This window comes from Arvicanthis niloticus, chromosome 18 (assembly GCF_011762505.2).
Source record: "Arvicanthis niloticus isolate mArvNil1 chromosome 18, mArvNil1.pat.X, whole genome shotgun sequence".
NCBI lineage: Eukaryota > Metazoa > Chordata > Mammalia > Rodentia > Muridae > Arvicanthis > Arvicanthis niloticus.
In genome coordinates this window covers 15,735,657-15,763,452 of record NC_047675.1, presented here as the reverse complement: position 1 = coordinate 15,763,452, position 27,796 = coordinate 15,735,657, and the positions used below count along the sequence as shown (strand labels likewise).

The following is a 27,796-nucleotide window of genomic DNA, read 5'->3' as shown; positions in this document are numbered from 1 at the left end:
CGGCACACACACGCTGCTGCCCCTCTGGAGCTTGGCTGGAGTCTGGCCAGCATCCTGCAGTTCTACTGGCTCAGTCTGGCAGCCCCGGGGGTGGGCTTGGGAACTTTGTCTGCAGATGTCTTTGAGGCGGGGCTTCATCCATTTCAAAGCCACCACGTGCATGCTCAGAGCAGAGCTGGGTGGTCTGCAGGCTAGAGGGCGGTGGTCTTTGGCAGCACAGAATGAAATAAACTAGAAAGAGGATAAATAAACAGGAACACGTGGCAGGCCGGAAGGCCAGGATGAAGGGATTCTCCTGTAGGCGGTGGCTGCCCTGGGGACAGCAGCAAGATAAGGGACACATGAAGGAGCCAAGGTATGTAGACAGTGCAGGCTATGTGGGCTTGTAGGATGCCCAAGGGCCAGGACCAAGAGGGCTGGAAGAAGCCCCTGCCAGCATTCCTGAGCAAACTCCAAGGATGATTCAGGAGGTCAAGGCCACAGACAGCAAAAAGCAGCAGATTGCTAGCATGGAACAGACAGCAGACAAACGCAGCTGCCTCTCCGGCTGGGCCACCAGGGAAAGATGGGCTCCAGGAGAAGAGGCAACGTGAGCCAGGCACCTGAGAGCCCCAGACCTGTTCACTCCAGGAGCAGGCTGCCTGGCTGTCCCTGCTTCCCTGAGTCTTCACCGGGGTTTCTGCCTCCTGCAATCATCCTCATGCAACTGCACTAACTGTGCCTGGAGCTGCTGGTGTGGGCCCTGCCCCCACACCTTACAGGTCTTTCCTTGATGTCTGAACGTTCCCAATTCAAGGAAGTGCCCCTCCTGTTTTGGACTAGTCTCTACCACCTCACCACAATCTTGAGGACTAGTGACCAGTAGTTGGGACCCTACTCCCAGGCTGCTCATCCCTACCCACTCCCAAGCCCTCGTACCCGGGGGTCGATCACCAGGTAGGTCCGGATGTTCATCTCTTTCAGATAGGGGTCACGTTGCTCTCCATGCCCATCCTCTACCTCGTATGCCTTGTCCAGGTGATTCAATGTCGCCTCTGTGATGTGCACCCGGCTGAGGAGACACATGTCAGATACAGCAGCATGGCCCAGGCACCCACTTGGGGGATGCGTAGCAGGTGGGGTTGGCTCCATCTTCTGCCTCCACACCCAGCCCCACCCTGACCACCCTGGCCTTGTCCCTACCCTGCTGAACCTCACCCAGGGACTCCAGCTGCCTCCATCCTGTTGGCCAGGGACACATCATGGGACCACACATCATACTGCCACTTACGGAGCCCGATAACCCCACACAGCACATTCCCGGAGTGGATGCCCACACGCATGCTGATGTCCACTCCTGTGGCCTCACGCACCTGCCTGGAGCAGAGACGCCTGTCACCGACTGTTGCTTCAGGACCTCACTGGAGGTCTTGGGTATGGCAGGGCACCAGGGAGGGAGACAGAGCATCTTCAAAAAGGCCAAGCATCCTGTTTCTGGGAGTGCAAGCTCACATCCAGCTCAAGGATAAGACTTGGAATACCTACCACTTATGCTGATAGAGCTCATTCTGTCCCTGGTGTCCCTTGCCTAGAAGCCCTCGTTGGCTCTGATGAGACTTCCAGGGTGTAGGTAGGAGGTGCTATGCTCTACCCAAGACCCAGCATAGACAAGGACTCTGGGGGCTTCTCTACCCCAACTACAGGAAATGAGAGCCCCACTCAGTACAAGGAGCCTCTAGGGCAGAGGCTTCCAGGATGAGGCATCCAACACACCTCCGGGCATGAGCAGAGCTCTACGCCTCAGGCAAGCTGGTGGTTAGGGACACAGGCCCACCAGCACCTGTGTCCACCACTAGAACTGGGGATGAGCTGAAGCCGCCCAGGCTAGAGCTAGCAAGAACAAAGCTGTCTCCATACGATACAGGGTGGTGACCAGCCGGTCACATGGCAGGCATCTTGGGTGTTCTGCACTGTGGACTCTCTTAGCACTTGGGGACAGTTCTGGAGACACAGCAAAGTGGTACTGGATTGGTATTTCCTCTGCTGCCTAGACAGGCCACCTCACCGTCTCATGCTTCTTCCTGCGCGCCCCTGAGACCTCACCATCAGATCGATGCCAGCAGAAGGGCCCAGAAGGGCCCGGTCACCCTGTTGCTGGAGAGTGAGTTCTCTGGCACCAGAAGCTTCTCAGAGGAACAGGAAGCACACAGGACCTTGGAGCTGGACCTTGCCTGTGGAGGGCCTTCCTGCTATCTGTCCCGAGCATCTCCTGCTGTCTCAGTCCTTGGAAGGGTGGAGCCCAGCTCAACTTTTTATTTTACATATTTTTGATACAGGGTCTTTCTATATGGTCCTGGAAATTGCTATGTAGACCAGGCTAGCCTCAAACTCATCCTGCCTCTGCCTCTCTGCCTCTCTGCCTCTCTGCCTCTCTGCCTCTCTGCCTCTCTGCCTCTCTGCCTCTCTGCCTCTCTGCCTCTCTGCCTCTGCTCTGCCTCTGCCTCCTGGTGCTGGGATTAAAGGTGTGTGCCTCCATGCCTGGCCTAGGTCAGATTTTTTTTAGACACTTCTAGGACTTGAAGCCACAGGTGGGTCCAGAAGAAGGGAGACCAACAGGCGTTTAAGTCCTCCACATGGCATGCTGTGAGAATCCAGGCAAGCCCCCACCTCCACCCACCTCAGCTTGTAGTTTGGCAGGGGACAGGACCCTGGACCCTGGTTCATTTGCACCTACTTAATGGCCTCACATATGTCCAGCCCCATCTTCACACAGTTGCGGGCGTGCGTGGGCAGGGACACAGGCAGGCCTGACACGCAGTAGTAGCAGTCACCAAGGATCTTGATCCGCATGCACTCGTTGGCCTGCAGGGCGAGCGAGCAAGAGGTGTGCTCAGGGCAGGTCTGGGGTGAGCCGGATTCCTCCCTGCCAGGAACACCTTCAGTTGTGGCTCAGCAGCTGCTACAGAACCTGGCAAGAGAAGTGGGGGCCGAGGACCCGGAGAGATCCAGCCAGGAACCCAGATGAAAGCAAGGCTTGGTAAGGGCTGTGCAGGAAGGACTGTCTTAGGTTGTTCATGCAGTATTCCAGCCTTTACTGGATTCCTGGCCAGGTAACAGGACACTACAGCAGCAAACTACAGATTTGAATCCTGTAGTTGTGGAATGCATGTGCTAGCCAGAGGTTGGAACTAAACCAATACAACTGGGAGATGCACCCAGAAGATGAGGCACTGGAAAAAGAGTACGGGCCCAGGAGACCAGAGCCCACACAGCCCTGGAGCATCCCAACATGTATGTGCAAAGGCCCTGAGGCCAGGAACCTACTTGAAAGCAAACTGGGGCAATCAGTGTGGCCAAATAAGAGTAAGTCAGGTAGGAATTATAGCAGGCATCCTACGCAGAGACCTGCAGGAGTTAAGGAGAGATGTATGCTGCTAGACTTGGGGGGAGGGAAGAGCAGAGAGGGAAGGTGCAGGGGGGAGCCAACCAAGGGTGAAACTGGGTCCCCACAGGAATGTTCAGGGAAGGAGGGTCCTGGATGGGAGTCACAGTCCCACCAGAGACAGCACTGAAGCCACCAGTCCTCTCAGGACTCCCGTAGGAGTCTGGTGTGAACACCAGCATCTGCTTTCCATCTTCTTACAGCTGTTCCTCCCCCTCTGTGCCAGGTGCCCCAGCAGGCAGCCCTGCTCTCTGGCTCTCACTGGGAGGAGTGCAGGGCTGGAACATCTAAGGGACATCTAAGTTCCCTCCACCAGGGGTGAGGGTCAACTGTGCCCAGGCCAGCCCGTCTCTGTGTCCAGCCAGTGCTTAACTGGCTTCTGATCCTCCTGTACCACCCTTGAAAGCACAAAACTCGTGGGCTGTGTGCCGGAAGGGCGGCCCGGGTCACACAGCTCAGCACCGACACTCAGGAACCAGGGACAGATTTGGTAAAGGATGAGAAGCCGTTCCTGTTTGGTACTTTCACAGGCTTTTCAGCACTGGAAGGACAAATCTCGCTCTTTGCCTAGGCCACTATGTCCTTTTCTGTCCCCTTATGCTCTGTTCTGCAACACTGAGCGAGCTTCGTTCTTGCAGACTGAACTTTGTGTCCACTCCAGGCCTCCTGTTTCCGCCCCACAGGCTTCCCTTCCTTCCCCGAGACTGTCTCTCCTCTCTCTCTCTCTCTCTCTCTCTCTCTCTCTCTCTCTCTCTCTCTCTCTCTCTCTCTCTGACAGGATCTCACTACTTAGTCATGGCTGGACTGGAACTTGCTATGTAGACCAGACTGTCCCCAAATTCACAAAGATTAGCTTGCCTCTGTGTCCCGTGTGTTGGGACGAAAGGCCTGTTCCACCATGCCTTTTCTGAAGGCTTCTCAAACTTTCTTATGTGCACAGTTCACCTAGAAATTGTCAAGCTGAGAGACTCTGAGGGAGGCCGGGCATGCTGGTTACTCCCAGACCCTCAGGTAAGGGCAAAAACTACCAGACTGGATGTCATCTTCTGCAGGTTGCAAGTCTAGGCCCCCATCTAACCCATAAACACCCTAGGTGTGCACTCTGTAACCTGTTCTCCTCCTGCTGAGGTGGGAACAAGTTTCTGCACCTTGGCATGCCACTCATATGGAGTACTTGGGAAAACCACCTACTACCAAGACACTAAATTCAACCCAGCCTCCACCCGCACCCCGGCTCATATGGTGCCCTGTGAAGGCAAGCAGCCAGCCAATAGCATGCCCAGGCTCACCTTGGCAATCTGGTCAAACTTCCCAAACAGCTCGTTGAGCACCACCACCAGTTCCTTGGGTGAGCAGTCGCTGGCCAGCCTCGTGAAGCCCACAATGTCTGCGTACAGGATGCTAGTCCAGGTGGACAGGGCTCCGATCAGATCCCCGGGAGGTGGCTCTGCCTTTTCCCCCTCAGCCCCAAAGGTCAGAAGAGGTATTCCCAGCCAGCTTGATCCATCCTAGTACCAGAGGCTCCCTCTACAGCCAGACAGAGCAGATCATCTACAGCCTGGCACTGCTCGGCTCCCAGCATCCTTCACTCTCCCTGCACCCGCACCCAGGGAGTCAAGAGTCCTGAACTCCTAGAATACAAATCCCCCTCCTCCCCATCCTTCCCAGGGCCTTGAAGAACCCCAGGGGAGCGAGCTGAACAGTGATTCTCAACCTTCCTAAAGCTCTGACTCTTTATAGTCCCTCATGTGCTGTGGTGATTCCCAGCTATAACATTATTTTCGTTGCTATTTCATAACTGAATTTTTGCTACGGATATGAATTGTGATGTAAATATTTGTGTTTTCCAATGGTCTTAGGTGATCCCCCCAAAAGGGGGAGGGGGTTGAGAACCACTAAAGCTGAGGTTCCAGGAGGTAGGTAGCAATGCCTTCAGACCTTACTATGTTCCACGGTATGTAAGATCCCAGGCAGATAGATGCAGCCCTGACTTATGCTATTAGAGTCTGCTGGCATATAATGCTGGCCCTCAGGCAGAGAGCCAGGTGACTCAAAGTGACCACACCACATCTCACAAGAGATCCTACACTCTGTCAAACTAGTAAGGCCAGGTAAGGACAGAAGGCACTTGGTCACCAAGCTTGGGGACTTCACTTCTTTTAGGGAGAATCATCAGAAAGGCCCTCTCCGGTGTGTCCTGCTAATTTCCATGGACTGCTATCATTTTGGGGGGACACTGGGTTTTCTCACCCCAATACCACCCTAGCCCTTTAATAGCCTTGATCTGATCCTCCCCCTGAAGAAACAAGGAGAAACTGAGGCCCGGGGAAGGGCCAATCCCATATAGACTGAAGCCCCTTACAGAGCAACCATCTCCCTGGAGCCAGGGGAGTGGTGGCCAAATCCCCAGAGGACACGAACTGTGAATTTCCAGAGCTCTGCCTACCTGACATTCTGGTGGCGCTTGACATAGAGGCTGTGGAAGTTGTTGTCAGGCGTGTAGTGGCGGTCACCACCTTCTTTGAGGCGCTCAATGATGGTCAGCTTCATACCCATGGAGATGTGAGCTGGGAGCACGGAAAGCAGCAGGTTCTCCTGGGCACAGGAGGGCAGACCAATGTGAGGATTGGTGGAGACAAGCAGAGTCTAGGATGCCCTAGGCTAGCCATCTAAGACATCTTTCTTCCCGAAAATTCTGCCCATGAAGTGATTCTTTCCAGCTGGGTTATATCTACACGGCATGGCGGAGTACATGCCCTCCCTGTCTCCAAAGCTCCCGGGAAGAAAATGTGTAAGGGATCAGCCACACGGGCCACACAGGCAGTACTCAGCCCAGTGAAGCGAGGACGAGGTGGGGTATATAGCAATTAGGGCGCTGGTCTCTACCTGCTGGCGCTTCTCCACACGAAGCTTCCGGCGGATCTGGATGCACTTGACGGTGTAGATAAAAAGATCTCTCGAGGCATCCTGCAGCTGGTGCTTGTGGAAGGCGCCCGTGAAGTTCCCACCCAGGAGGATAACGGCATTGGCCAGGAGCTGAGGGGAGCCAAGCGGAAGACACATTTGCTCAGTACTAACCCCACAGAGGACATGGTGGCATCTGTCCCCGCTGCCTGACCTAAATACTCTTTAGGTTGTCATTTCTCCAGGGTTAGGCAGAAAACTGAAGCCTAGACGATGACTGATCCCTAATGAGATGCTGTGACCACAGGACCAGGACTTGAGCCCTCTACTCTACCAGACACATGCCCTGGTTATTAAGAGTCCAGGGATGTCAAGTACTTCCAAGGAGATGGTAACTTCACTGAGCCCTGAATCCAGCCTCAGAAGACACAGCGCCCAGCTGGCTGCCCAGAGCTCCAACTTTTCCCTAAGAAGTGGACATCTAGGACACATCCCTACACTGCAGTGACATGAAAAGTCACTAACACCTGGACTGGGATGCTATCAACCTAGTTCCAGGCCCTGGGGACTGACAGTCAGGGCAGGATCTCACCACAGCAGAGCCCTGAGCAGCAGCTAGGGCTTGAGTCCACAGAATATCCTAGATCAGCAGTTGAGACAGACCGGCAGGGCCCTGCCTATAGCCACCTGCCTGCAAGCACCCAAAGCTCAAGCTCCACCAGGCCAGCGGCTGCTCCCACCCAGCCTCCGTCACCCTCACCTGCAGCCCTAGCTGTGTGCTGGACACGGATGTCTTGAAGGCTCTTGTCACAGCTCCGAACACCAGGAGGTGAGAGACAGTGGAGGCCACGCCCACTGCGATGGCTGCCCTCGTGCTGAGAGGCAGCAGTACATACACCACAAAGACGATGAACAGGAAGAAAGGCACCTGGGGACAGGGCACCCAGAGAGTCACATGACCTAGGACCCTCATCCGAATGCCACCTGGGACACCCCCAACCTGGGACCTCTTATTTCTTCCCTACACAGTGAAGCTCAGTGAGAGATACACAGGACAGGAGGACCTAGCCTGCCTTGCTCATCATCTAAATACTGAGTTGCTGTGTGTCAGAGCCTTCGGCTGTTGGCCTGGTAACCGCTGGATGGGGCGGGTCGCTTATTGCCTCCCACAGGCAGTGCATCCTCACTCCCTCGGTCCTTTAGTCTATGGTGGTTGCCTGAACCTGACCTGGCCAACCACAGAAAAGAAACAGGCTGTGATCACGGTATGTGACTCATCAGGCCAGGCCAGTGTAACTCAACCCCAGGGTGAACCTTGACCTGGGATGGCTCACTTAGTAAGTGAGCAGCCATCTCAGCCTCCACTTGCGGACAGTAGAGGAGAGCAGAGGCCAAAGTTTCCAGGCTGCTGGGGCAAGGGCCAGCCCTACTGGACTCTTCCTGGCCTACCAACCCATTGATGCCTTTTGACTCCTTGAGTTGGAATTCTGTCAACTCTAAGGAAACAAGTTCTATCCAAAATGGCAGATACTCAAGGGGGCACTCTTCTGAGAAGAGAGACAACTTAGGGCCATCTGAAATCCGGCGCCAGAGTCTGCAGGGAGAGCCACGGCTACAGGCTGTGTTGGCCCACTTCCATGAGCCCACTGCACGCGTGTGCACGAGTGTGCAAAAAGTGCCAATTGCACATTCCAGCTGCTTGGTACCCAAGCCCTGTGACATCAGCTGCCACCATTACCTGCTCCCAAGCATGGGCGTCATTCTCCAGGGAGTCCCACATCAGCACGGAGCCTAGTACCATGAGGCAAGCCCAGGTGAGGAGGGCCAAGGCCCGCAGCCATCGCCGCACCAGGCACTCGACATACACCAGCACATAGAGAACCACAAACAGCGTCAGCATGAAGAACGCAGTTCCCAGGACAGCCTGGTGCCTGCGGAGATCCTGGGTAGAGCAAACACACACAGAGTATCTGGACTTTCTCCAAATGGAACACCCACTCCTCCAGGAAGTCTACCCAGAATCCCAGCAAACACCTTCTACATAGCAGTGTTGGGCTCCCCTGGCATCTGGTCTCCCCACAACCTCGGCCCTGTGTGCACTCCCATTTCTGCTTGCTTGAACTGCCTTTCTCAGCCACTGCAGCAGCTTGGGAGCCCCCACCCTGTCCTAAGAGATCACTGCTCCTCTGTGGAGGATGGGTGACCACAGGAGCCAGAACCCGGCTCTCCTGAGGCAAAGCCTTGTAAGTGCCCGGAGGAGAATTTATGTCTAAGAACTGGCTTTAGAGGGACACAAAGAACAGGTATCCCACGGGGGCAGCTCTGGAATAGAGATCTGGAGAAGGATCCAGAAGACAAATGTACCCAGAGATCTTGGGTTCCCATACAGAGCCCAAGCGTCATGAGGGTGAAGGCACCACCAGCCTCTGGCAGATAACAGGAAAGTGATATCTAGGCTGTAGCTGCAAGGATCTCTTGTCCCTTTCTGCTCCCTGAAGGGCACTGTCTCGCTGACCCAGAATTCCCTGCAGCCTCTAATATTAGTTCAGGAACTTCCGACTGCATTTGCTACAAATCAGCAAGAAAATGGAGATAAACCAAAACAGGTTCTCAGTAATACTGGTCACATACTGAGAGACTGACAACTGCACAAAGCTAGTGGCATCAGCAGAGCAAGGGCACAGGTCAGGAGCAGGAGCAGTGCCCGAAGTATCTGCCTTGACAGTGGTAAAGATTCCACGCCAGCACTTAGGAGGATGTGAATTCAAGGCCAGTCTGGGCTACATAATGACACCCTGTCTATACATACATACATACATACATACATACATACATACATACTCACACATACATCAATAGATATTCATACATAAATGAGAAAAGGGGAAGAAGATAATGAGGAGGAGGAGGAGGAAGAAAGGAAGAAGAATAGAAAAGGGAGAAGGGAAAAAAGGAAGCAAAAGGAAGATAAGGAAGAAAAACATTCTGAGATCATAGAGTCAGAGAAGAATGCAGGAATTGATTGGTGATGTCTGCCATGGTCAGACAAGGGAAGGAAGTAACAAACTCTGATTCAGATCTGGTTTTTTTTTTTTTTCTGGTTTCTTTTCTTTTCCTTCTTTCTCTTTCTCTTTCTTTCTTTTTTTCTGAGACAATGTTTCTCTGTGTAGCCCTAGCTGTCCTGAAAGTTTCTCTGTAGACCAGGCTGGCCTGAAACTCATGGAGATTGGTCTGCCTCTGCCTCCTAAGTGCTGGGATTAAATGCATGCGCCACCACCCACTCAGTTTGACCCAGATCTTTAAGAGATTGAATTTCATGGTAAAAAAGAAAATTGAGAGTGACTTATTTAGTATAATTAATATAATCAGCCAGACTCAAAATCAAATTCAAATGGACTTGTTTTCAATCCTCCTAGCAGTTCACAAAGGAAGAAGATGAAGCTCCAGGCAGGCATCAATGTGCTGAAGCTTTCCCATCAGAGAGGGAGGGCTTGGTGCCACTGCCCAGGGCCTTACCTCATGGCTGAAGGCGATGCTGATAAGTGCAATACAGGTGGCCACGGCCACCAGGAGGAGCAAGAGCAGCAATGGCCCATGCTGGCTGGTGAGCCGGTACTTCTCATAGAGCGCTGCCTGGTTGGGGCCTTCATCACCCTCATTTAGGAAGTAGCGCCCCTTGGCTGGCATCCTCCTCCCCAGTGGCCTGGTCCAGCAGCCTGCTCAGGAGCCCCACGGTCTGAAATACATCTGTCAGCTGACACTTTAGTATGTGGCCTAGGCTTCTATCCTTTCTGAGGGTAGCAGGCAGGACTGGATAGAGGCACCCAGAGCCTGTGACTCCATGAGCATGTGACACCGGCTCCAGCCACTGGGTCCTGCTCACACTGGTGTCTTCAGGGTATCTGGGATGAGTTGATAGAAGCTTCCAGGTCCTTAGATCTGTGGGGACAAAGCAGACCAAAAATATTTAATGTCTTGGACCAAATTAGGGAAGGCCTGGCATGAGGGAGGGCGGGACCAAGTGAGGTCTTCCTAGAACTACAGTTCCACACAGTGCTTGGACATATGTAAATTCAAAGTCATTAAAAATGGAATTATGGAAGTCAGGTGTAGTGGCACTCAGGAGGCTGAGGCAGGAGGATTCTTGAGGATAGCCTGGACTATATAACAAAACCCTGTTTAAGTAACTCCCACCATACCCCCACTCACACAGTCACTTTCTAAGGCACATGGGTGCACTTAACTTGTGACTACTACAGTGGATGGCACAGACCACAGTACCTTTATCACCATGGAGACTGGCACAGCACACTGCCACTCAAAGCTTGACTAAGCCACTTCCTGTTTGGTGACTGACTTCCCAGCATCGTGTGCATGTTACGAGGCTAGGCCACATGCATTTCTTTTTCTAAGCAATCTCTAATGATCTCCACAAAGCTCCTAGCTCAATCTTCCTCTGTTCCCTGAGCTTCAGTAGAGCCCCCTCCCAGATCAGAGGAGCATGATGCGGGATCTGGTCTAACCTCTGCTCTGTTTCCAGGGTCCCTGTGTGAACAGCACACTGTCTGGATGCCTGGGGCTCAGTCTGTGTCTTCAGATCCACAGGGTCCCAAACTGAGATCCTGGTAGCCTGGGATTTAAGGAAAGTCTCAGGATCCAGATGGTTTGGAGACACTAAGGGGCCATAGGCTCAGCTTCCACTCTGCTGGCTTCTACCAGGGCGATCCCCTATACTAGGACACACACACACACACACACACACACACTAGTATACTAGATATTATATTGGGTTACTAGGTATCCACATGAGACTATTTTCCTTTTTAGATTTATTTTTACTCTTAATTACGTGTGAGAGTATATGTATGCCACATGTATAAAGTTGCCCACAGAGGCCAGAAGAAGGTATCAGATGCCCTAGAGCAGTTGTGAACCACTCAGCATGGGCTGTGGGAACTGAACTCAGGCTCTCTGTAAGAGCCCCAAGTACTTTTTGTTGGGGATTGGTTCTAACAATCTGAATTAATCCAGCCCCCCAAATCAGGAATCTGCATGTCCAAACGCTGAATGGCCTTGTCCCCAATTTGGTTTTGATCGAGCAATAAACAGCCAATAGCCAATGACTGGGCAGGTAGACTGAGGCAGGACCTTCAGATTTGCATGGGCTAGGACTTGAGAGACAGGAAGGAGGGGAGTCACCATGATTTGGAGGCAGGAGGATCAGATTTAGAGCCGCAGAAGGAAAATCATCCAAAATCTAAGTGAGAAGGAATGCGGCCCCTGGAAGGGCTGCCCAGAAGCATCTTGGGCAGCAAAGACTATGGAGCCACTCAGAAGGAGCCAGGGCAACAAAGATAAATATATATATATATATATATATATATATGTATGTATATTTAGAGAGCATTAAGCCAGGATTACAGGAGGGAGATAGATGTGTGTTAGCCGTGGGGAGGATTAGAACTGCCCAGCCTTTGAGCTAGTCAAGGCAGTTGAAATTGTGAGCAAGTACACGTGCGTGTGCACACGTGTGTGTGGGGGGTCTTGCATTCATGAATCCAGAGGGCTCTGGTGGGTGGCTGGGAGCGTGACCTGCCAAGAGCACAATGTGGTTTAACTAAATAAACTCGTCGCTGTAACTCAACCACTAGGCCAACTCCCCAGCCCCAGATGAGTTTTCTTGTAGGTTTGCTGTTTGTTTGTTTCTGTTTGAGACAGGGTTTCTCTGTGTAGCCCTGGCTGTCCTGGAACTCACTCTGTAAACCAGGGTGGACTCAAACTCAGATCCCCCTGCCTCTGCTTCCCGGGTGCTAGGATTAAAGGAGTGTGCCACCACGACCAGGCTTGTTTTCTAAAAGGGACCCGTAGATACTGGTTTTTTTGGTACAAGGAGTTGAGCCTGGAGCCTCACATATGCTAGGCAAACACTCTGTCACTGAGCCTTTAACTCATTCTGTGACCCAAGCAGTCTTTAAACCTGCCATCCTCCTGCCTCATCCTCCTGTATAGCTGGTATTACAAGTATGTGCCAGCATGCCTGGCCCACCAACACAGATTTATGAAGCTTGCAAAACCTACCTCATAGGACAGAAAGAAGACTTGGGGAGGGACAAGGCAGCCTTTACTGCAGGTGGACTCTGGCTAGCAGCGATCTGTTTGACATTATCCACCCATCAACACAACTGCAATTCCCAAAAGGCTTCTTAGCCAGCCTGTGACGTGCCAGCCCAGGCTATCTGCTTGTGGCTCAGGCTGCTATGGCTATTCTTGGTTGTCAACTTGACTACATCTGGATTCACCTAGACCCCAAGCAGCTGGGTACGCCCGAGAGGGATTTGTCTTAATTAAATCACCTGAATCGGGAAGACACTCCTTTAATCTGGATTTTTAAAAATAATTTCTTAATGGATTAGTTTTATTTTATGTACATTGGTGTTTTGCCTGCATCTATGTCTCGGTGAGGGTGTCAGATCCTCTGAAACTGGAGTTTACAGAGGGTTGTGAGCCACCATGCAGGTGCTGGGAACTGAACCCAGGTCCTTTGGAAGAGCAGTCAGTGCTCTTAACTGCTCCAGCTCCTAATCTGGATCTGTTGAGGTGGGAAGATTTTGAGGTGGGGGATCTTTTTAGTCTGGGACACATCTTCTGACACACATATAAAGGAGAGGGACAAAGGGAGCTCTGGTCTCTGCCTGCTTGCTTTCACTGTTAAGTCCATTAGCTGACATTAGTGCCTGCTTCCTCAGGATTCCAGAATATACTGAAGTCCAGCTGAGACATTCAGCATCGTGGATTGAACAACTGGATTCTTGGACTTTCTACTGGTAGCCAGCCATGTTGGACAGCTGGATCACAGCCTGTAAGGCATTCTAATAAATCATACACACACACACACACACACACACACACACACACACACACACACATTTCCAGTCACTTCTATTCCTCTGAGGCAGCGGTTCTCAACCTTCCAAACACTGCACCCCTTTAATATATTTCTTTATCTTGTTGCTACTTCATAACTGTGATTTTGCTACTCTCATGAATCATAATGTAAATATCTGATATGCAGAATATCTGATATGTGATCCCTATGAAAGGGTCATTCAACCCCAAGGGGTCGTGTCCCACAGGTTGAGAATCTCTGTTCTAGAGACTCCTGACTAATCCACAGGCTAACTCCTCGCCTCCCGACCTCCAAGGGGAAAAATGACTTAAAGCAGAGTGACCACACACAGATTCCACCTGGAGACAGCTGTTCCAGTGCCATAGAAGCCTCACAGAGAAGAGCCATCTTGCACCAGGCATCTGACCTGGTGTGCCTCAGATTTGGGAATGGGGTGGGCAGGCTGCTGAACAGGGAGGTCACAAAGGCACAAATGGCCAGCAGCCAATCGAAGCTTCAAAGCAAGGTGTCCAGGAGAGAACAAAGTCCTCAGTGGCTTAAAGCCCAGGGTCCTGGGGATCCCGCTCAGCCCCCACTGCTGGGAGGGCCCTGGGCACTCTTCCAGCTCTCTCCCTTCCTGCCTTTATAGCACAGGCCCAGACACAGAGTAGGAAAAGCCTAAGTCTAAGGCAGCCAGGAGGCTCCCACACCCAAGCAGCTGTCCATAGGTACCAATCTAGCCAGGGGTCCTGAACACAAGCCCAGTCTTCCCAAGGGCCTCCCAAGTAGGCACATTGCAGATTGCTATCTAGAATACTGTCTCCTACAGGCTGGCAGTTCAGGTCTGTTAACATGAACGCTTCTGTATCTGGGCAAGCCAGCCTCAAATCCACAGGAAATGCTAAGTGCCAGCCGTCTGTGCCCAGCACTGTGCTGTGGGCTGCAGAACAGGATGAGACCCATCCCTGAGTCGTGCCCAGCCAGGGCAGCCTGAAGAAGCTCTGAAGTAACGGCCCACACATTCGCACCTCTGAACAAATGCAGGGCTGAACCCAGAGAGGCTCGGCAGCTTCCCTAACATCACCCAGCCTGAGGTGCGTGCCAGAAGGACTGGGATTCAAACCACAGCTCCTGGGCCCAGGCTTCCCCACTGCCACTCTACAGGACTAAACCAAATGCCACAAGCACACGAACAGCAGTCTTGCCTGACCCTCTGGCTCAGTGCCAAACACCAGTGGGCTGGGATGGCTGGGCTGAAAAACCCCAGACACCAACGGCCGAGACAGGTCTCCAGAGACGCTCCTCTAAGCAAAGCCAAGCCAAGCTCTGCACAGGCATAGCCTTCGTCTGCTCCCAGACATGACTGGTCTCTCCAAGCACAGAGCCAGGTTAAGGAGCTTCGACAAGAGCCTCCATCCCACCCCCAGACCCGTGGGAATCAGGCCTAGTAAACATTTTTATTTGTGGATTTAATTAGGCCACTTCCTGGGCAACCGTGGCCCACGATGGAAGCAGACAATGGGATGCACCAGGCACATGGATTCAGCCCACCCAAGGCTCTCATTCAGCTTCTGGAGCAGCTGGGCAAGCCTATGGCTGGAAGCAAAGTTTCCCTCTGGCCTGCTGAGAACAGAAACCCAGAAGCAGCAGCCATTTTTCCTGGCCAGGGCTCTACCCAGTTCCAAGGCTAGACCCAGACACACTGCACCAGGACAGGGTTCAAGGCTCCTCGGTAGAGTCCCCTCCTTCTTCCAACCACTGCATTCACTGGCTACTGAGAACTCTTGGCCATGACTCCCTCAAAATCCCCGCAGCTGGACTGAGGAAACGGCCCTGTGGGTAAGAAAATTGGCCACGGAGGCACAGGACCTGAGTTTAAGTGTAAAAAGCTAAGCATGGCCTTGCACACTCCTAAAAACCCAACACGGGGGGCCGGGCACAGACTAGTGGCTCTCTGGGGCTTAGTGACCCCCGCCAGCCTAATCAAAAGACAAAGTGCTCCAGGCACAGTGCGAGGCCCTGTCCCTAACTCTGCAAACTCACCCATAGGCCTACCCATCTTATTTCCTGGATGTGGGAAGTGAATGACAGAGAGGCTCAGTCGTTGCAATGGTCACAAAGCTAGTGAGACAGAAATCTATGATTTGAACACAGGCCATGCACACTGCATTCCTCATCCCGCCTCTCTCCCTCACAGAACTAACAACCAGAAAACCCATGCATAACACCTCAAAATGCCAACCCCTTTCCTGTCCCTTATCCCATAAGCCCAAGACAACACAATGGTAAATAAATAAATAAAATGGGGGCAGGGGTTAAGTGGAGGTCATCAGATGCTTGCTTCCCTCTGCCCTACCAGCAACAGGATCCAGGAGGGGAGCCTCATCCAGGAAGCCCTCTGAGGCACACACTTATTCTTTTCCTGTGCTCCGTGCACGGCACTGCCCTCCTCACCAATCCTGACTACTGGTGCCCATGTTCCTGAGTATGACAGCAACAGGACACAGGAGGCTGGGATGTCATAGACTAGCACAGAGCTGCACTGTCAGGCTGCTTGGGAGACTCACCCCACTAAGGGAGACAGCAGCAGCATGTTCTAAAACACCCATCTGTGTCCCCACTTCCTCACCTAGACAGCCAGCAGGAACCCAGGTCCTGCTTCCTCAGCAAGAATGGATCTGTAGAAGGCTTGGGGCCCTGGTGTCCTCAGAAAAGGGAAGTGGGGCCCTTGAGGCATGAGGGCCTGTGAGGAAGAGAGGCCCCACCAGGCCCCGGCCCCACCCTGCCTGCCCAGCAATCTACTCTTGCCACACCCACAACAGACCCTGTTCCCAGGCCTCAGAGGAGCCACTGGGAAGCATCACCCTCAGCAGAAGATTCATCATCGCTAAGAATGTCTCACACCAAGCCATGTCTTCCAGAAGAGTGCGCATTTCATGCACATGCTACTAGAAGCATCAGTGGCACCCAGGAAATCCCAGGACTAAGGCCTCTCTCCTTGTGCCTCCTTTCCCAGCTTGGTCTTGGCCCTAGAGCCCTGGGGACCATGGCTTTCACACTTCCCTCCAGCTCAGTATCTGCTGCTCAGACCCCAGCTTCTTCACTGGACGCAGACAGAATATGCTTTTCTGTCTGTCCTACGCAGGGCTGGTCCCAGCAAGCCTTTTGAAATAATGACAAGGGTAAGCCTGGAATAGCTCAGGGCGGGGATACAGGGCCTGGGAGTGAGCAAGCAACACAGAGAAAGCCATCAACACAAGGCAAGAACACAAGGGCCTTCCCTCAGTAGAGCAGAGGGGCCAGTGGCCTGCTGCTCTACATAGCTCCCAAGCGTTGGGGTTCAGGAGCTCTGTACTTGGTGGAGGGGCAGTGTTGCTCATACTCTGGATGGACAAGGGGTCTACAAAGTCACAAGCCTGCTAGGCCAAGCTTGCAAGGACAAAGGAACATGTGAATCCAAACTTAAGAGCCAACCTAGATGGAGGAAGTCCTTCAGGACCAAAACCAAGCAGTGAGAGTAAGTGAGGTAGGGCCAGGCTCCAGTGTGCCTTTCACCCACCTTTATCTCCTGAGGAGAGCCTGCCAAGCCCCAGGTAGAACAATCACTGGAGACTCCAGGCCAGCTAGCTTCCTGTTCCCTCCAGGCTAGCTTCACCTGGCCCCAGGGCTACAGCCGTGGTCCAGCCTGTTATACCAGTCACCATTTGCTATGTGGCCCTGGGAAAGGCCCTGGCCTAAGTTGGGCCTCAATTTCCCCTCTTTCAAAAAAAGCAGTATGTCAGACCTATGAGGTCTCAGCTTTACCTGGCCTCTGCTGGGCCTTGGGTAGAAGCCACCTCACTTGGTGAAGAATCTGAAGGATGAGGACAAACCAGGGGCAGACTGGGAAAAAGTGGTCCTAGGTACTGCAAGCCTCCTTTCCGCCGCTGCGAAACAGGAGCCAGCCTTCTCAGCCTCTCCCACACCCTTGTGGCTCTTTTGCCTGTGTGGGTCAGGGATGGTTTGGGATGCCTGTGGAGGCCAGAAGAAAGCATCAGATCTCATTGCAACTGGAGTTACAGGTGGCTGGGAGCCACCAGATGTAGGAGCTGGGAACTAAACGTCAGCCCTCTGGAAGAGCAGCAGAGGGCCCTTAACCACTGAACCATCCCACCAGCGCTCTTGTTGGTAACAAGATCTTACTATGTTGCTTAAACTGTTTTAAACTCCAGATCCTTCTGCCTGGGGCTCAGAAATGCTGAGCGCTGTGATCATAGGAGTGGACCAGCTCAGCTTCTCTGTTAAAATGCACATACCACAGATGTGTCCGTCCATCTGTGAGGGCTGGTGGACCTGCCCTGGAATGTGTACCCTGCTGGTCATTCATTCGTTCCTTCACCGATTCCCTTGGCACACACTCCAAAAACAGTAACAACACCTGTATGCAAGGCACTTGGCTAGGGCCAGCAGAAGCTACCCAAGACAAGCACAATGGGACAGAGGATACAGGGCCCCTCCACCATGTTTACTGGGACTCTGCACACAGGGGGAGCCAGACAATGTGCTGACACGTGGCCAGCCAGACTTCCTGAGGAGCATCAACTTTGTCCCCACCTCTTCCTATTTTTTTACACTTATTTATTTACTTTGTTAGGTCAGAGGACAACTTAGGGGAACATCTTCTTTCACCACATGGATCTGGGGATTAAACCTAAATCATCAGTCTTGGTGATGGGTACCCTCTCCCCACTGAGCCATCTTCCTGGTCCTGGACCCACCCTTGCATTATTCATGATTCTTTCTTTTAAACGTTACTATCCACCGTTTAGAATGGAAACTTTCACACCCACGCAGAACAGAGTTCTGATCCCCTTTCCCTTGATAAGGAAGAACAGAAAGGGAAGGGCTCACTGGCCTCGGCGACCTCATTGGTTGCCGGGTCCAGCCCACACAGCAGTCCGGGAGGCCGCCTGCTGGCTAAGTGCTTTGCACAAGGCCTTTCCCAGACACTAAGTTCCTGTGATGCGGGGACAGAAGGAGAAGAGCGCTGTTTCCTAACAATCTGGAGGGCAGCAAAAATGAGCGTGTGAGTCTTTAATGAGGGCAGAGGGCTGGACAGTCTCAGTCAACACAGAATGAGTTCTAAAGAGTGCAGGAGGCCACATGCTCCCATGTCTTCACTGGCATAGCCAAGGCCCTTCTGCCTGCCTGCCTGTCTGTCTTTTCTTTCTTTCTTTCTTTCTTTCTTTCTTTCTTTCTTTCTTTCTTTCTTTCTTTCTTTCTTTCTTTCTTTCTTTCTTTCTTCCTGTCTGTCTGTCTGTCTTCCTTCCTTCCTTCCTTCCTTCCTTTCCTTTCTTTCTGTTTTGTTTTTTCTGTCCAACACACACACACACACACACACACACACACACACACAAAACAGGGTTTTTCTGTGTAGCCCTGGCTGTCCTGAAACTCACTCTGCAGACCAGGCTGACCTCAAACTCAGAGATCCACCTGCCTCTGCCTCCTAAGTGCTGAGATTAAAGACATGCACCACCACCAGGCTGGCTAAGGCCTTCCTAACCTGATTAAAACTCTAGAGTCATAAAGACTGACAGATTCAAGTATTTAAGTAAACAAAATTTACTACTTGATTAAAAAACAAACAAACTGTACTAAAAGGATAATCAACAGAATAACCACACATGGGAGGAAATACATGTGCAGCTCACATCCCTGGGAGCTAATCCCCTTCATATATGAGAAACACCTTCAGATTACAAGGACTAAGAGCAATGCAAGATTACAAACAGAAAGGACAGAGAAAAGCCAACTCTAAAAGCTTTTTCACATTTGGGAAAAAATATGATGTCACCTATAGTAAGTATAGGAAATGCAAGTTAAAACTACCACGAAAAACTATTTTACCCGTCTGATTGGCAAAGACAAGCTTACTTCTGGGGGTTAAGCTGTGGTGCCATGGCACATTGCTGCTGCATAACTGGGGCCGCCTGCCCTTTTAACCACTAGCTATAGGCTCAGACCAGCCTTCTACACGGCACTTTGAGAGTGAGAGAAGATGGGGTGCCCAGGCCTTAAGAGGCCTAGGTTTGGGAGTAACGATGGTCCGAGTGATTCTTGTTCAAGTAGGTCCTGTCCTTTGTCCTAACCCCAAGTGTCGGGGTTAGAGATACGTCGGCCTACGGTAAAATGGAACGGGAGGAACCCTGGAGGTGTATGGATGCCATCTGTGGCACACAGCGGATGGGGCAACTGAAGCCTTAGGGGGTGAGAGGTGGTAATTAAATCAGGCCTCCTAGGGGAGTCAAGGACGCTAGGGATCAGAGTTTTGGGGTAACAGATATGCCAGAGGTTGGGTCTGCAGTACTGGGTGGGGTAGAGTCAACTAGCGCTCACTCAAATCCATTAAGCAAGATCGTGTTTGAATAACCAAGACCAGTAACCTAGAAACTGACTTACAGAGAATTCTTAGTGCTCCTGACACTAAGAACATAGCATTAGAGTGAAGTTGGATACTTGGAGCTTACTAGCAAGCAGTTACAACAGGAGAGTTAACAAGGACGAGGAAACCTTGCATTTGGATCGAACGAAGGTCAAGAGAAAGGAAGCTTTAAGGGGCAGATCCCAAAGACCAGTTTTTCTAGAAAACAAGATTAATTCCTCCGTGTTTGCAGCGCCCTAATTTTTCCGTAAGGACAGGAAATTAAAAAATAATAATGAAAAAAAAAAAAAGATGAGCTTACTTCATAAAGTCTGTGAAATGGGCCCACACTCACTCCTGGCAGAAATGTGAGTCAATACACACAGGCACCTTAGGCTGAGCAAACCTACTGCCGTAATTGATTGTGTACATACTCTTGCATGTGTGCGGGGACCCATACAAGACTCCGTGTCCCATGGTTGGTGACAGCAAATCCCTCAAAGGGTGTCTCCCACTCAGGGTTGGTATAACACATCTTTGTGGGCAAATACATGCAGATGCCCATGGTGTGCACTGCTTCCTAGGAAAGCTCCACAGGGCCAACGTCATGCCTGGTAGATACAGACTAAACCAAAACACATTCCCTCCAACCCTACCTGCCCTCCAAAATCTCCTCTGGTCCTAATGACTAAGTCTCAGCTCTCCGTCTTACCTTCTCTTTCCATTGTCATATTGCTTGTGCAATTTAAAAGTCTTAATAGAAAAAGTGACTCCTGGCTCTATCAGATACAGCTGCATGACTGCTCCGTGCCTCAGTTTCCTCTTTTGGAAATGGAGAAGAAGAGCAGTCTGACCACAAGGCTTTGAGAGGGCTCCATGGGGGCATGCAGACAAGGTGTTGAGCCAGCATCTGGCACTGACTGAGGACATCTGCATGACTCTGTTACTGCACCAACAAAAAGTACCAGAAGGATGAAGCCCACAGCTTCAGTGGCCTGGCTCCTGTAGAGAACAGAGCAGGCAACACCTCCTCAAGATGCCTTTAAAGGTACTAGGCAGCAGTAGAGCTGATATCTTGGGTCAAGTCCAGCTGGGCCCAGAGGAAATAGCCATACAGTGACTGCAGACCAGGCTGAGAATGCTGGTGCAAGCAGGGGGAGCCAGCAGCTGGCATCCTAGAAAGTGCTGGACACTGCCCTATAACCACCCCACCCCCAGGCTTGCTGACAGACAGGAAGTGCTCTGCAGCCTCTGGACATGGCCAGGAGAAAAAGTGGTCTGCCTTCCTCATAGCCTCCAGTGTGGGTAACAGGTTAGCTCTCCAGGAGCTACTGCTAGCCACGACATATACCTCTGCCATCCTAGCCTACAACCAAGCTGCCTGGAATGGCTCGGCCTGCCTCACTCCCAAGGTCCAGGCTAATATCCACCCCCAATTTATTAATTTATTTTTTAATTTTATTTTTTACTTGGTGTGTATGGGTGTTTGGCCTTCCGGTGGTATGTGCACCCCCATATGTATGCCTGGCCTGAGGAGGCTAGGAAAGGGCACCTGATCTCCTGGAACTGGACTTTTGAGATGCCAGGTGGCTGCTGGGACTTGAACCTGGGTCATCTGGAAGAACAGCCAGTGCTCCTTACCATCTGAGCCATCTCCCCATCCCTAACCTCAATTAATAAATATTATTTTATGTGTGTGTTTTGTCTGAATATATGTGCATGTGGTGCCTTCAGAGGTCAGGGGTCAGATCCCCTAGAACTGGAGTTATAGATGGTTGTGAACCACCAGGTGGGTGCTGGGAATCAAATGCAGGTCCTCTGTAAGAGCCAACAAGTGTTCTTAAGCACTGGGCCATCTCTCTAGACCCCAGGCTCATTCTTACCTTCTCACCTGCATTCCTTGATGCTAACCACAGAAAGCTAGCCTCACATCCACAGGGCTTTATCACAGGTGGTGCTGAGTCGTCTCTCCTCTTCCCTTTAAAGCCCCTATACACATGAACAAGTCAGCATCCAACAGCAGTGGGCCTCAACCCTTCTAATGCTGAAACCCTTTAAATCAGTTCTGCATGCCGTGGTAACCCCCGACCATAAAAATTATTTTCATTGCTACATCATAACTGTAAGTTTGCTGCTGCTATGAATCATAATGTAAATATTTTTAGAGATAGAGACTTGCCAAAAAGATCGTGACCCACAGGTTGAGAACCTCTGTCTTACAGGGGGAAAAGAGCTGTGGTTAAGGGGCCTCCCTCTGCACTGAGCTAGTGAACTTCCTTTAGGAAATGCTAGCTTTGGAGTCTCCCCAGCCCAGCTTAGAACTCCTCCCCCAGGAAGACTCTCCAGGCCATGGTGGCAGCTCCCCCTTTCTGGCAGTCAGGGGACCCATCACTTCCAGGGTGGAGAGACCTAACAGAGACCAACCTGACCTTGCCCTTTTAGATGGTGGGGACATGAGGTCCAGAGCATAGGCCTGGGCCCTGTGGCTCTTGTGGGCTCCGCAGCTGCCCCCTGGAAGCTTCCAGGTAGAGCTTCTTCCCTTCTTTCCTGAGGAAAGGAAGCAAGGAGATGGCTCCCAGTGCCAGGCTGTGACCATGTGACCATGTGCCTCAGTTTCCAGGCCACACTGGGCAGAGAACAAAATTCAAAAAAAAAAAAAAAAAAAAAAAAAAAAAAAAAACAGTTCAGCTCCACCTCCTTCCTCACAGTTCCACAGACCAGGCAATTCCTCACCCTCTCCTGGTCTGGTCACCCCAGGGTTCCTAAGCTGTCCTGCTTTTCCAAGCAAAGGACTAATAGGTAGAAGTGAGCAGCCTGCCCCACCACAACCCAGTAGACCACCTAGGGAGTCCAGGAAGGCCTCTGACCCAACAGCAAGCCTGAGGCTACTACCCACCTCAGAAGCCCCAACAGCCCACACAGCAAGCACCAGCTGTAGAAAGCCCAAGGTCCTGAAAGACTCTTCCCAGGCTTCTTGAGAACCCTATAAGGCCAACAGGACCTGTTTGTAATGGGGGAGGAGCAGGCCTGAGAGCCTGAAGAGAGCTAGCCCCAGGGAAAGCAACCCCTGTGTCTGCTAAACCACAGCCTGACTTCCAGAGCCACACCCACCCATGGACTCAGAGGCCCTTCCCATAGCTACCTGAAGCCTGGGTACCCTCCTCTGGTCTCCCCAAACTCCAGCCTTCCAGAGCTAGGCTGTAGGCTGGATATTAAAGACTCACACATGGAGCCTTTGTCCCAGCACGTCTTGCCCCCTAAACTGTGGCCTCCCCTGAGGACAATCTTCCAGGGAACCTGTACCTGGCCAGAACATGAAGAACCCCATCCCCCTTCGCTTACCCCAGCCCAAAACTCTCTCAAACAACTTCTTGGGTCTTCCTGGTGGCTGTCGGTTTTGACTGATTTCGCTTCCCCAAATATGCCCCGCCCCTTTCATCACTGGGTCTGAGAGCCCGAAAATGCTGCCCATCACATCCACTCGGCCAACTCCTACCCTGCTGAGCCAACTCCTCCAGGAAGACCACTTGGTCCCTCTCGCCTGGCTTCCCCAGGGTTGCCCTGGCCTGTTGCTGAGGGATGGGGGTTCCTCCTCAAAGGCTATACACTGCTCAGCAGGGCAGGCATGTGGGTCCTATTCCACACTGCAAGAGAGCCAGCACTCAGTGGGCAGTGTGGGCAGGCCCAAGCGTGAGGTCCCATCTGACCGCCATAAGGCTACCTTCTAAGTCTACAAGTGCTAAAAGAATGGAGGTGTCCACCCTGCAGCCAAGCCCCGTCACCAGTCCCTTTCTGGACTCCTGTCCTACACCAGGGTAAGGTGCTGAAGCCACAAGAAGCAAAAGAATACAGGGTTCCTGTGCAACACATGTGGGGAGAGGGAAGCCACGTGACCAACTTACTAAACGAGGAAAGGAAATGGGAGGGTGGACAAGGTGCAACTTGTGCTCACCATGGAAAAACAACAGAGCCTAGAGGTTCAGAGTGCAAGTTCTGAGCTCAAACACAGGGAAGGTGCTGTGTGGCCTTAGCCACATTTAGTAACCTCTCTGGGCTTCAGTCTCCAGATACAAAGAATCAACCAGTAGTGGTACCTAACTATTAGGGGCTTCATATAAAAGGCAGCACACCATCAGCACCATGACCCCAAAGGGTCATGCCAGCCTACTCTAAACATGAGGTTTGCAGCCTAAACAACCTTGACATACAAGGACCAGGAATTTCTTCCTACAGGTATCCATCCCACTGCCTGACAGCTCCTGCCCACCCCCAAGCAGCTCTTCTCCCTGATTCCCCTGGCAGGCCTAGGAAAGGATGGAACCACGACATTTTGCCCCCAGGGCCCCTTGGCATCCTCATGCACCACCCCAGGGTAGAGCAATGGCCCCAGGGAGTCTAGGCATTTCAAAAGAGGCTGCCTTCCATCAGTCAGGGTTCTTTTTTAAAGCAGCACCTCCAGCCCACTTCAAAGAGTGCCTCCTTCCCAGCCAGATGGGGTCCTGGAGACCGTGTGGGGAGCAGGAGTGGGGCTGCCGACCCCAGCCCCTTGTGATTGGTAGTAGGGTCAGCCAGCCTGCTACAGAAATGAAAAGATTGTAACCCAAAGGACAAGGTGACATTCTTAGAAAATGGTGGTACCCAAGAGGGAGCGCCCCTTTTCTGAGGAGTAGGGGAGGGGACAAGGGGGAGGGATTTATAAAGGTGGGATTGGGAATAGAGGGGGGGGCTGTGATTGGGATGTAAAGTGAATTAAATATTAAACAAACAATGGAGAGGCACAGACATGTCCACCAGATGAGTCCGTTCCGAGTCCACATTCTCCTTGCTGAGAGACATGCGTATGGACAGAGCTGCATCCCCCCTCCCCCACAGCACTCATGGGGGAAACTCATGCTGGCCTGGCTTCGGCAGAGCCCAGTGGCCCTAGGTTGTCCCACCTGTGCTCCAGAATCCTGTGTTTCTCCCTTCTGAGCCTAGGAAGCTGATGTAAGTCAGCATTGACATACGTCATCTGAGCTCGGGACATGAGACTGAGCCACTTCCAAGGTAGGTGGCTGGTCTGTGGCTCTGGAACTCCAGGGCCTCAGATAAGACACTGTGAACCAGACGATGATCCAGGCTCAGGCTCTAGCAGCATCACTGGAATCCTTCCGTCCCTTCAGGGAGAATCGTGCTCCCCAGATCCCAGCCTGCCATTATGCAAAAGGGCCATAAGCTCCTTCCTTCCAGGTGCCAGGGCTCTGTCCCAGGGCCATGGCCACTCGGTAAGGACCAGCTGGGTGCTGATGTCCAGGGAGAAAGCAAAGAAGGTGGCCCTAGGGGTTCAGAAAAGAAAGCACTGCCGAGAAATGGTGTGTAATAGCTGAGATTTCAAAGAGGCAGGGAATTCCTTCTAATGGCCAGCCCTGGATGGGGGTGAGGGACAGGAATGGGCACAGAGGCATAGAGAGAGGACATAAGAAAGAAGATGTCTAGTGACCACAGGAACCTGCAACAGAAAAGGGAGTTGACCACAGAGCCAAGGGTAGGAGGCAGCCGCCACATGGATGGACTTAGGGCAGACACATGGAGTTGTTTTCCTGGTGAACCCCAGCGCTCCTGAAAAGGGTCCTCTCAAAGGAATGCCAACCAGGTTAAGTGCAGTAGTGTAGTGTGGAGACTGCACGGGTGGGCAGAGCAGGCCAGCAGCCAGAGAATGCCAAGCCAGTGCTGTGAGCAAGTCAGGGGGCTGGACAAGAGTGGACAAGGAGACAGGGAGACCCGTGAAGCTGACAGGAATCACAACTGACCTCTGCACAGGAGAAACTAATCTTACACTGTTAAAGGTCTCAATACTGTGGATTTCCCCGAGTCCAGGCTGGCCATCCCCATCCTGTGCTGAGCACAGGACCTGGGCCAAACAAACACCCAGGCCACTACATACATCCTGCAAGGACAACAGATGGCAGCAAGAAAGCTCTGTTCTGGGTATCCCTGAAGAAGGCCAGCTAGGGAAATAGAACTCAAGACCAGGCTGCTTCCCATTCCACCTACCACCTAGTCCACCTAGCAGAGGACCCGAGGAACAGCAGACCCTTCAGCCAGGGTGGGTCTGAACCAAGACTGGTGACGGCCAACCATGATGCAATGCTGAAATCCCGAACAGCAGCAGGTCTAGCCGGATGCCTGTGGCTAGCCGGAAGTGCTGTGCCACCCCCCACCCCCAGGGTGTCAGGTCAGAAGGCCAAAGGACAAGAGCAGAGCCCAAGGACCACCCCTCCCCCAAACTACAGTGGAAGCTGATGCTCTCCAAGTCGTCTGTCAATCAGAGCGTGTATGGGAAGCTCATATTTACCTCTGGGGCGCCATCAGCTCCATTTTACAGATGAGAAAATGGAGGAAGAAAGGGAAAGAGATCAACAAGGGACACAGACTGTCCCAGAGCTGCCCACTGGCCCTGCCTACCCTCATTGCCTATCGCCCACCCAAGGCAGAGGGGACCCCTGTGATATGATAACACCAGTATTTTGGAGGCACCAGAGACCAACAGCAAACCATCTCATAGACACAGAAACAGGCTCCACTCTTTGCTGGCCCTATAATGTAAGATACAGTAGAGTTCTGCCATAATAAAACGGGGTGGATGGGCGGGGCTGATGACCCCAGGTGACCTCTTCCTCTGGCCACTGATCAGATGTGGCAGACTTGCAGATAGAATTCTCTCCCATCTCTAGTTCTCTACAGGCCTGTCTAGTTCACTGAGTGCTTCCTTCCTGAGGCCTGAAAGGTTTGATCAGGGCTGTTGTGACATGGACCCTCAGTGAACCCTCTGTCACCTCTCAGGAAAATCAAGATCATTCTCCAGCTGGGCTAATCACTACCTTGTGCCCAGCAAGGGGAGAGGGAGGCTTTTTGCTCAGTCTGCAGGACACCACAGTTTTGTCCTCCTGAGCTGGAGGAATAAGAGGCTGGATCAAGGGCCAGACAGACCACCCCGTCACTCAGGATGACCCAAGCAACAGTGGGGTGGTAAGGACACACTGTCCCACTGCACCTCTCTGCTGGGGTTAGACACAATCATATGTTCAAGAAGGCTTGACCCAGCTAAGGACTCAGGTGGTCAGGCATACAGAAAGTCCCATGTCACACAGCCATCTCACAGTGAGTCCAAAAACAGCAGTCACGCTATGTGTAGGCACCTCTCTTCAAACTAACGCCACTGTTATTTCCCCCCAACACGTCCACAAACAGTTCTCTCCTTTGACCCTGTACCTTACCAGAAAGGACTGGGTATCCTGACCCCACCCCCTCCTCCAGCATGGTGGTCCACTACCCTTGTAGTGCCCAGGTGGGCACAGGAGGAGGGAGACTTGATCTAAGAGAATACACACCCCAGCCTCTGATTCTTCCGAAACTGGGCGGTGAATGACTTTGACCATGTGGGCAAAGAAAGAGTCAAACTGTGAGGGAGCTCACTTGTCCTTCAGACAGCATCAAGCTGGGCCTCTGTCTTCCTTCCCAGAGCGGCCTTTGTCTGTCACGCTGCTGTCCCCTTACCATGTCCCCCTCCATTCCCTAGAGCTCCAGGGCCAAGTCCTAACATGGAGGCCTTTCAAAGCTGCTTCCAACTCTCATGGTGTGGTATTGCAACCTTCCTGCCTTCCCTCCCCACACAGACACCTGCTACAGGGAGCCCCAGTGCACATGGCACTCCATAGAGGTGAAGAGACCTCACAACTGAACTTCCTGCAATCGTGCCTTGTTTCAGACTTCCTCTGAAACCCAGCCCTCACCACTGCGGTCACCGCTCTCCAAGACAATAACACATCTCACGCCAGATTCAGTATCTTTCTTTCTACGTGTTTTATTCCCCCTCCCCCCAAAGTCACTCAAATGTTAAATACTTAAATTTTAAATGTGTTTATTTGCACACAGGCTGAGATCTCCCAAGCAATGATAAACGGTTCATGCCCTGGGGCCCATGGGTCTACACCACCCCTCCCATCACCTGTGCATCTGTAGCTGTGAGCTGCCGAGGGCTCTGGCTGATGTAGGGCCTTCTAGGCAGATCCTAGACTTTTGCCTCCAGTCCAAGCCTTTGAGTTCTGTCTTGACCCCAAATTCAGACACCATACCACCCTCTCCCAGAGGCTGGCCAGGGAGAATGGTGCCTGTGCCTGCCCCTGAACAAGAAGGGGCACCT

General features: G+C 52.2%; 1 protein-coding gene across 7 annotated transcripts in view; it reads right to left on the bottom strand.

The window, feature by feature from the left end:
• Nucleotides 1-27,796, bottom strand: part of Adcy7 (adenylate cyclase 7) — a 56,206-nt gene that overhangs the window by 12,964 nt on the left and 15,446 nt on the right. For 4 of the 7 annotated variants that reach the window (XR_013104815.1, XM_034522778.2, XM_076915571.1 and 1 more), the window contains exons 2-10: nt 9,842-10,264; nt 8,064-8,267; nt 7,086-7,253; nt 6,308-6,457; nt 5,868-6,016; nt 4,711-4,822; nt 2,714-2,841; nt 1,198-1,356; nt 919-1,051 (exon numbers count right to left, since the gene is read on the bottom strand). Coding sequence is in view for 6 of the 7 variants with exons in the window: in XM_034522778.2 (XP_034378669.1) it covers nt 919-1,051; nt 1,198-1,356; nt 2,714-2,841; nt 4,711-4,822; nt 5,868-6,016; nt 6,308-6,457; nt 7,086-7,253; nt 8,064-8,267; nt 9,842-10,012 (1,374 nt within the window). In the remaining variant the exon portion in view is untranslated. Of the gene's footprint in view, nt 1-918; nt 1,052-1,197; nt 1,357-2,713; nt 2,842-4,710; nt 4,823-5,867; nt 6,017-6,307; nt 6,458-7,085; nt 7,254-8,063; nt 8,268-9,841; nt 10,265-10,848; nt 10,960-21,497; nt 21,604-22,043; nt 22,154-22,956; nt 22,994-27,796 lie in introns of those variants that run through there. The other 3 variants (XM_076915569.1, XM_076915572.1, XM_076915570.1) reach the window with 3 other exon arrangements.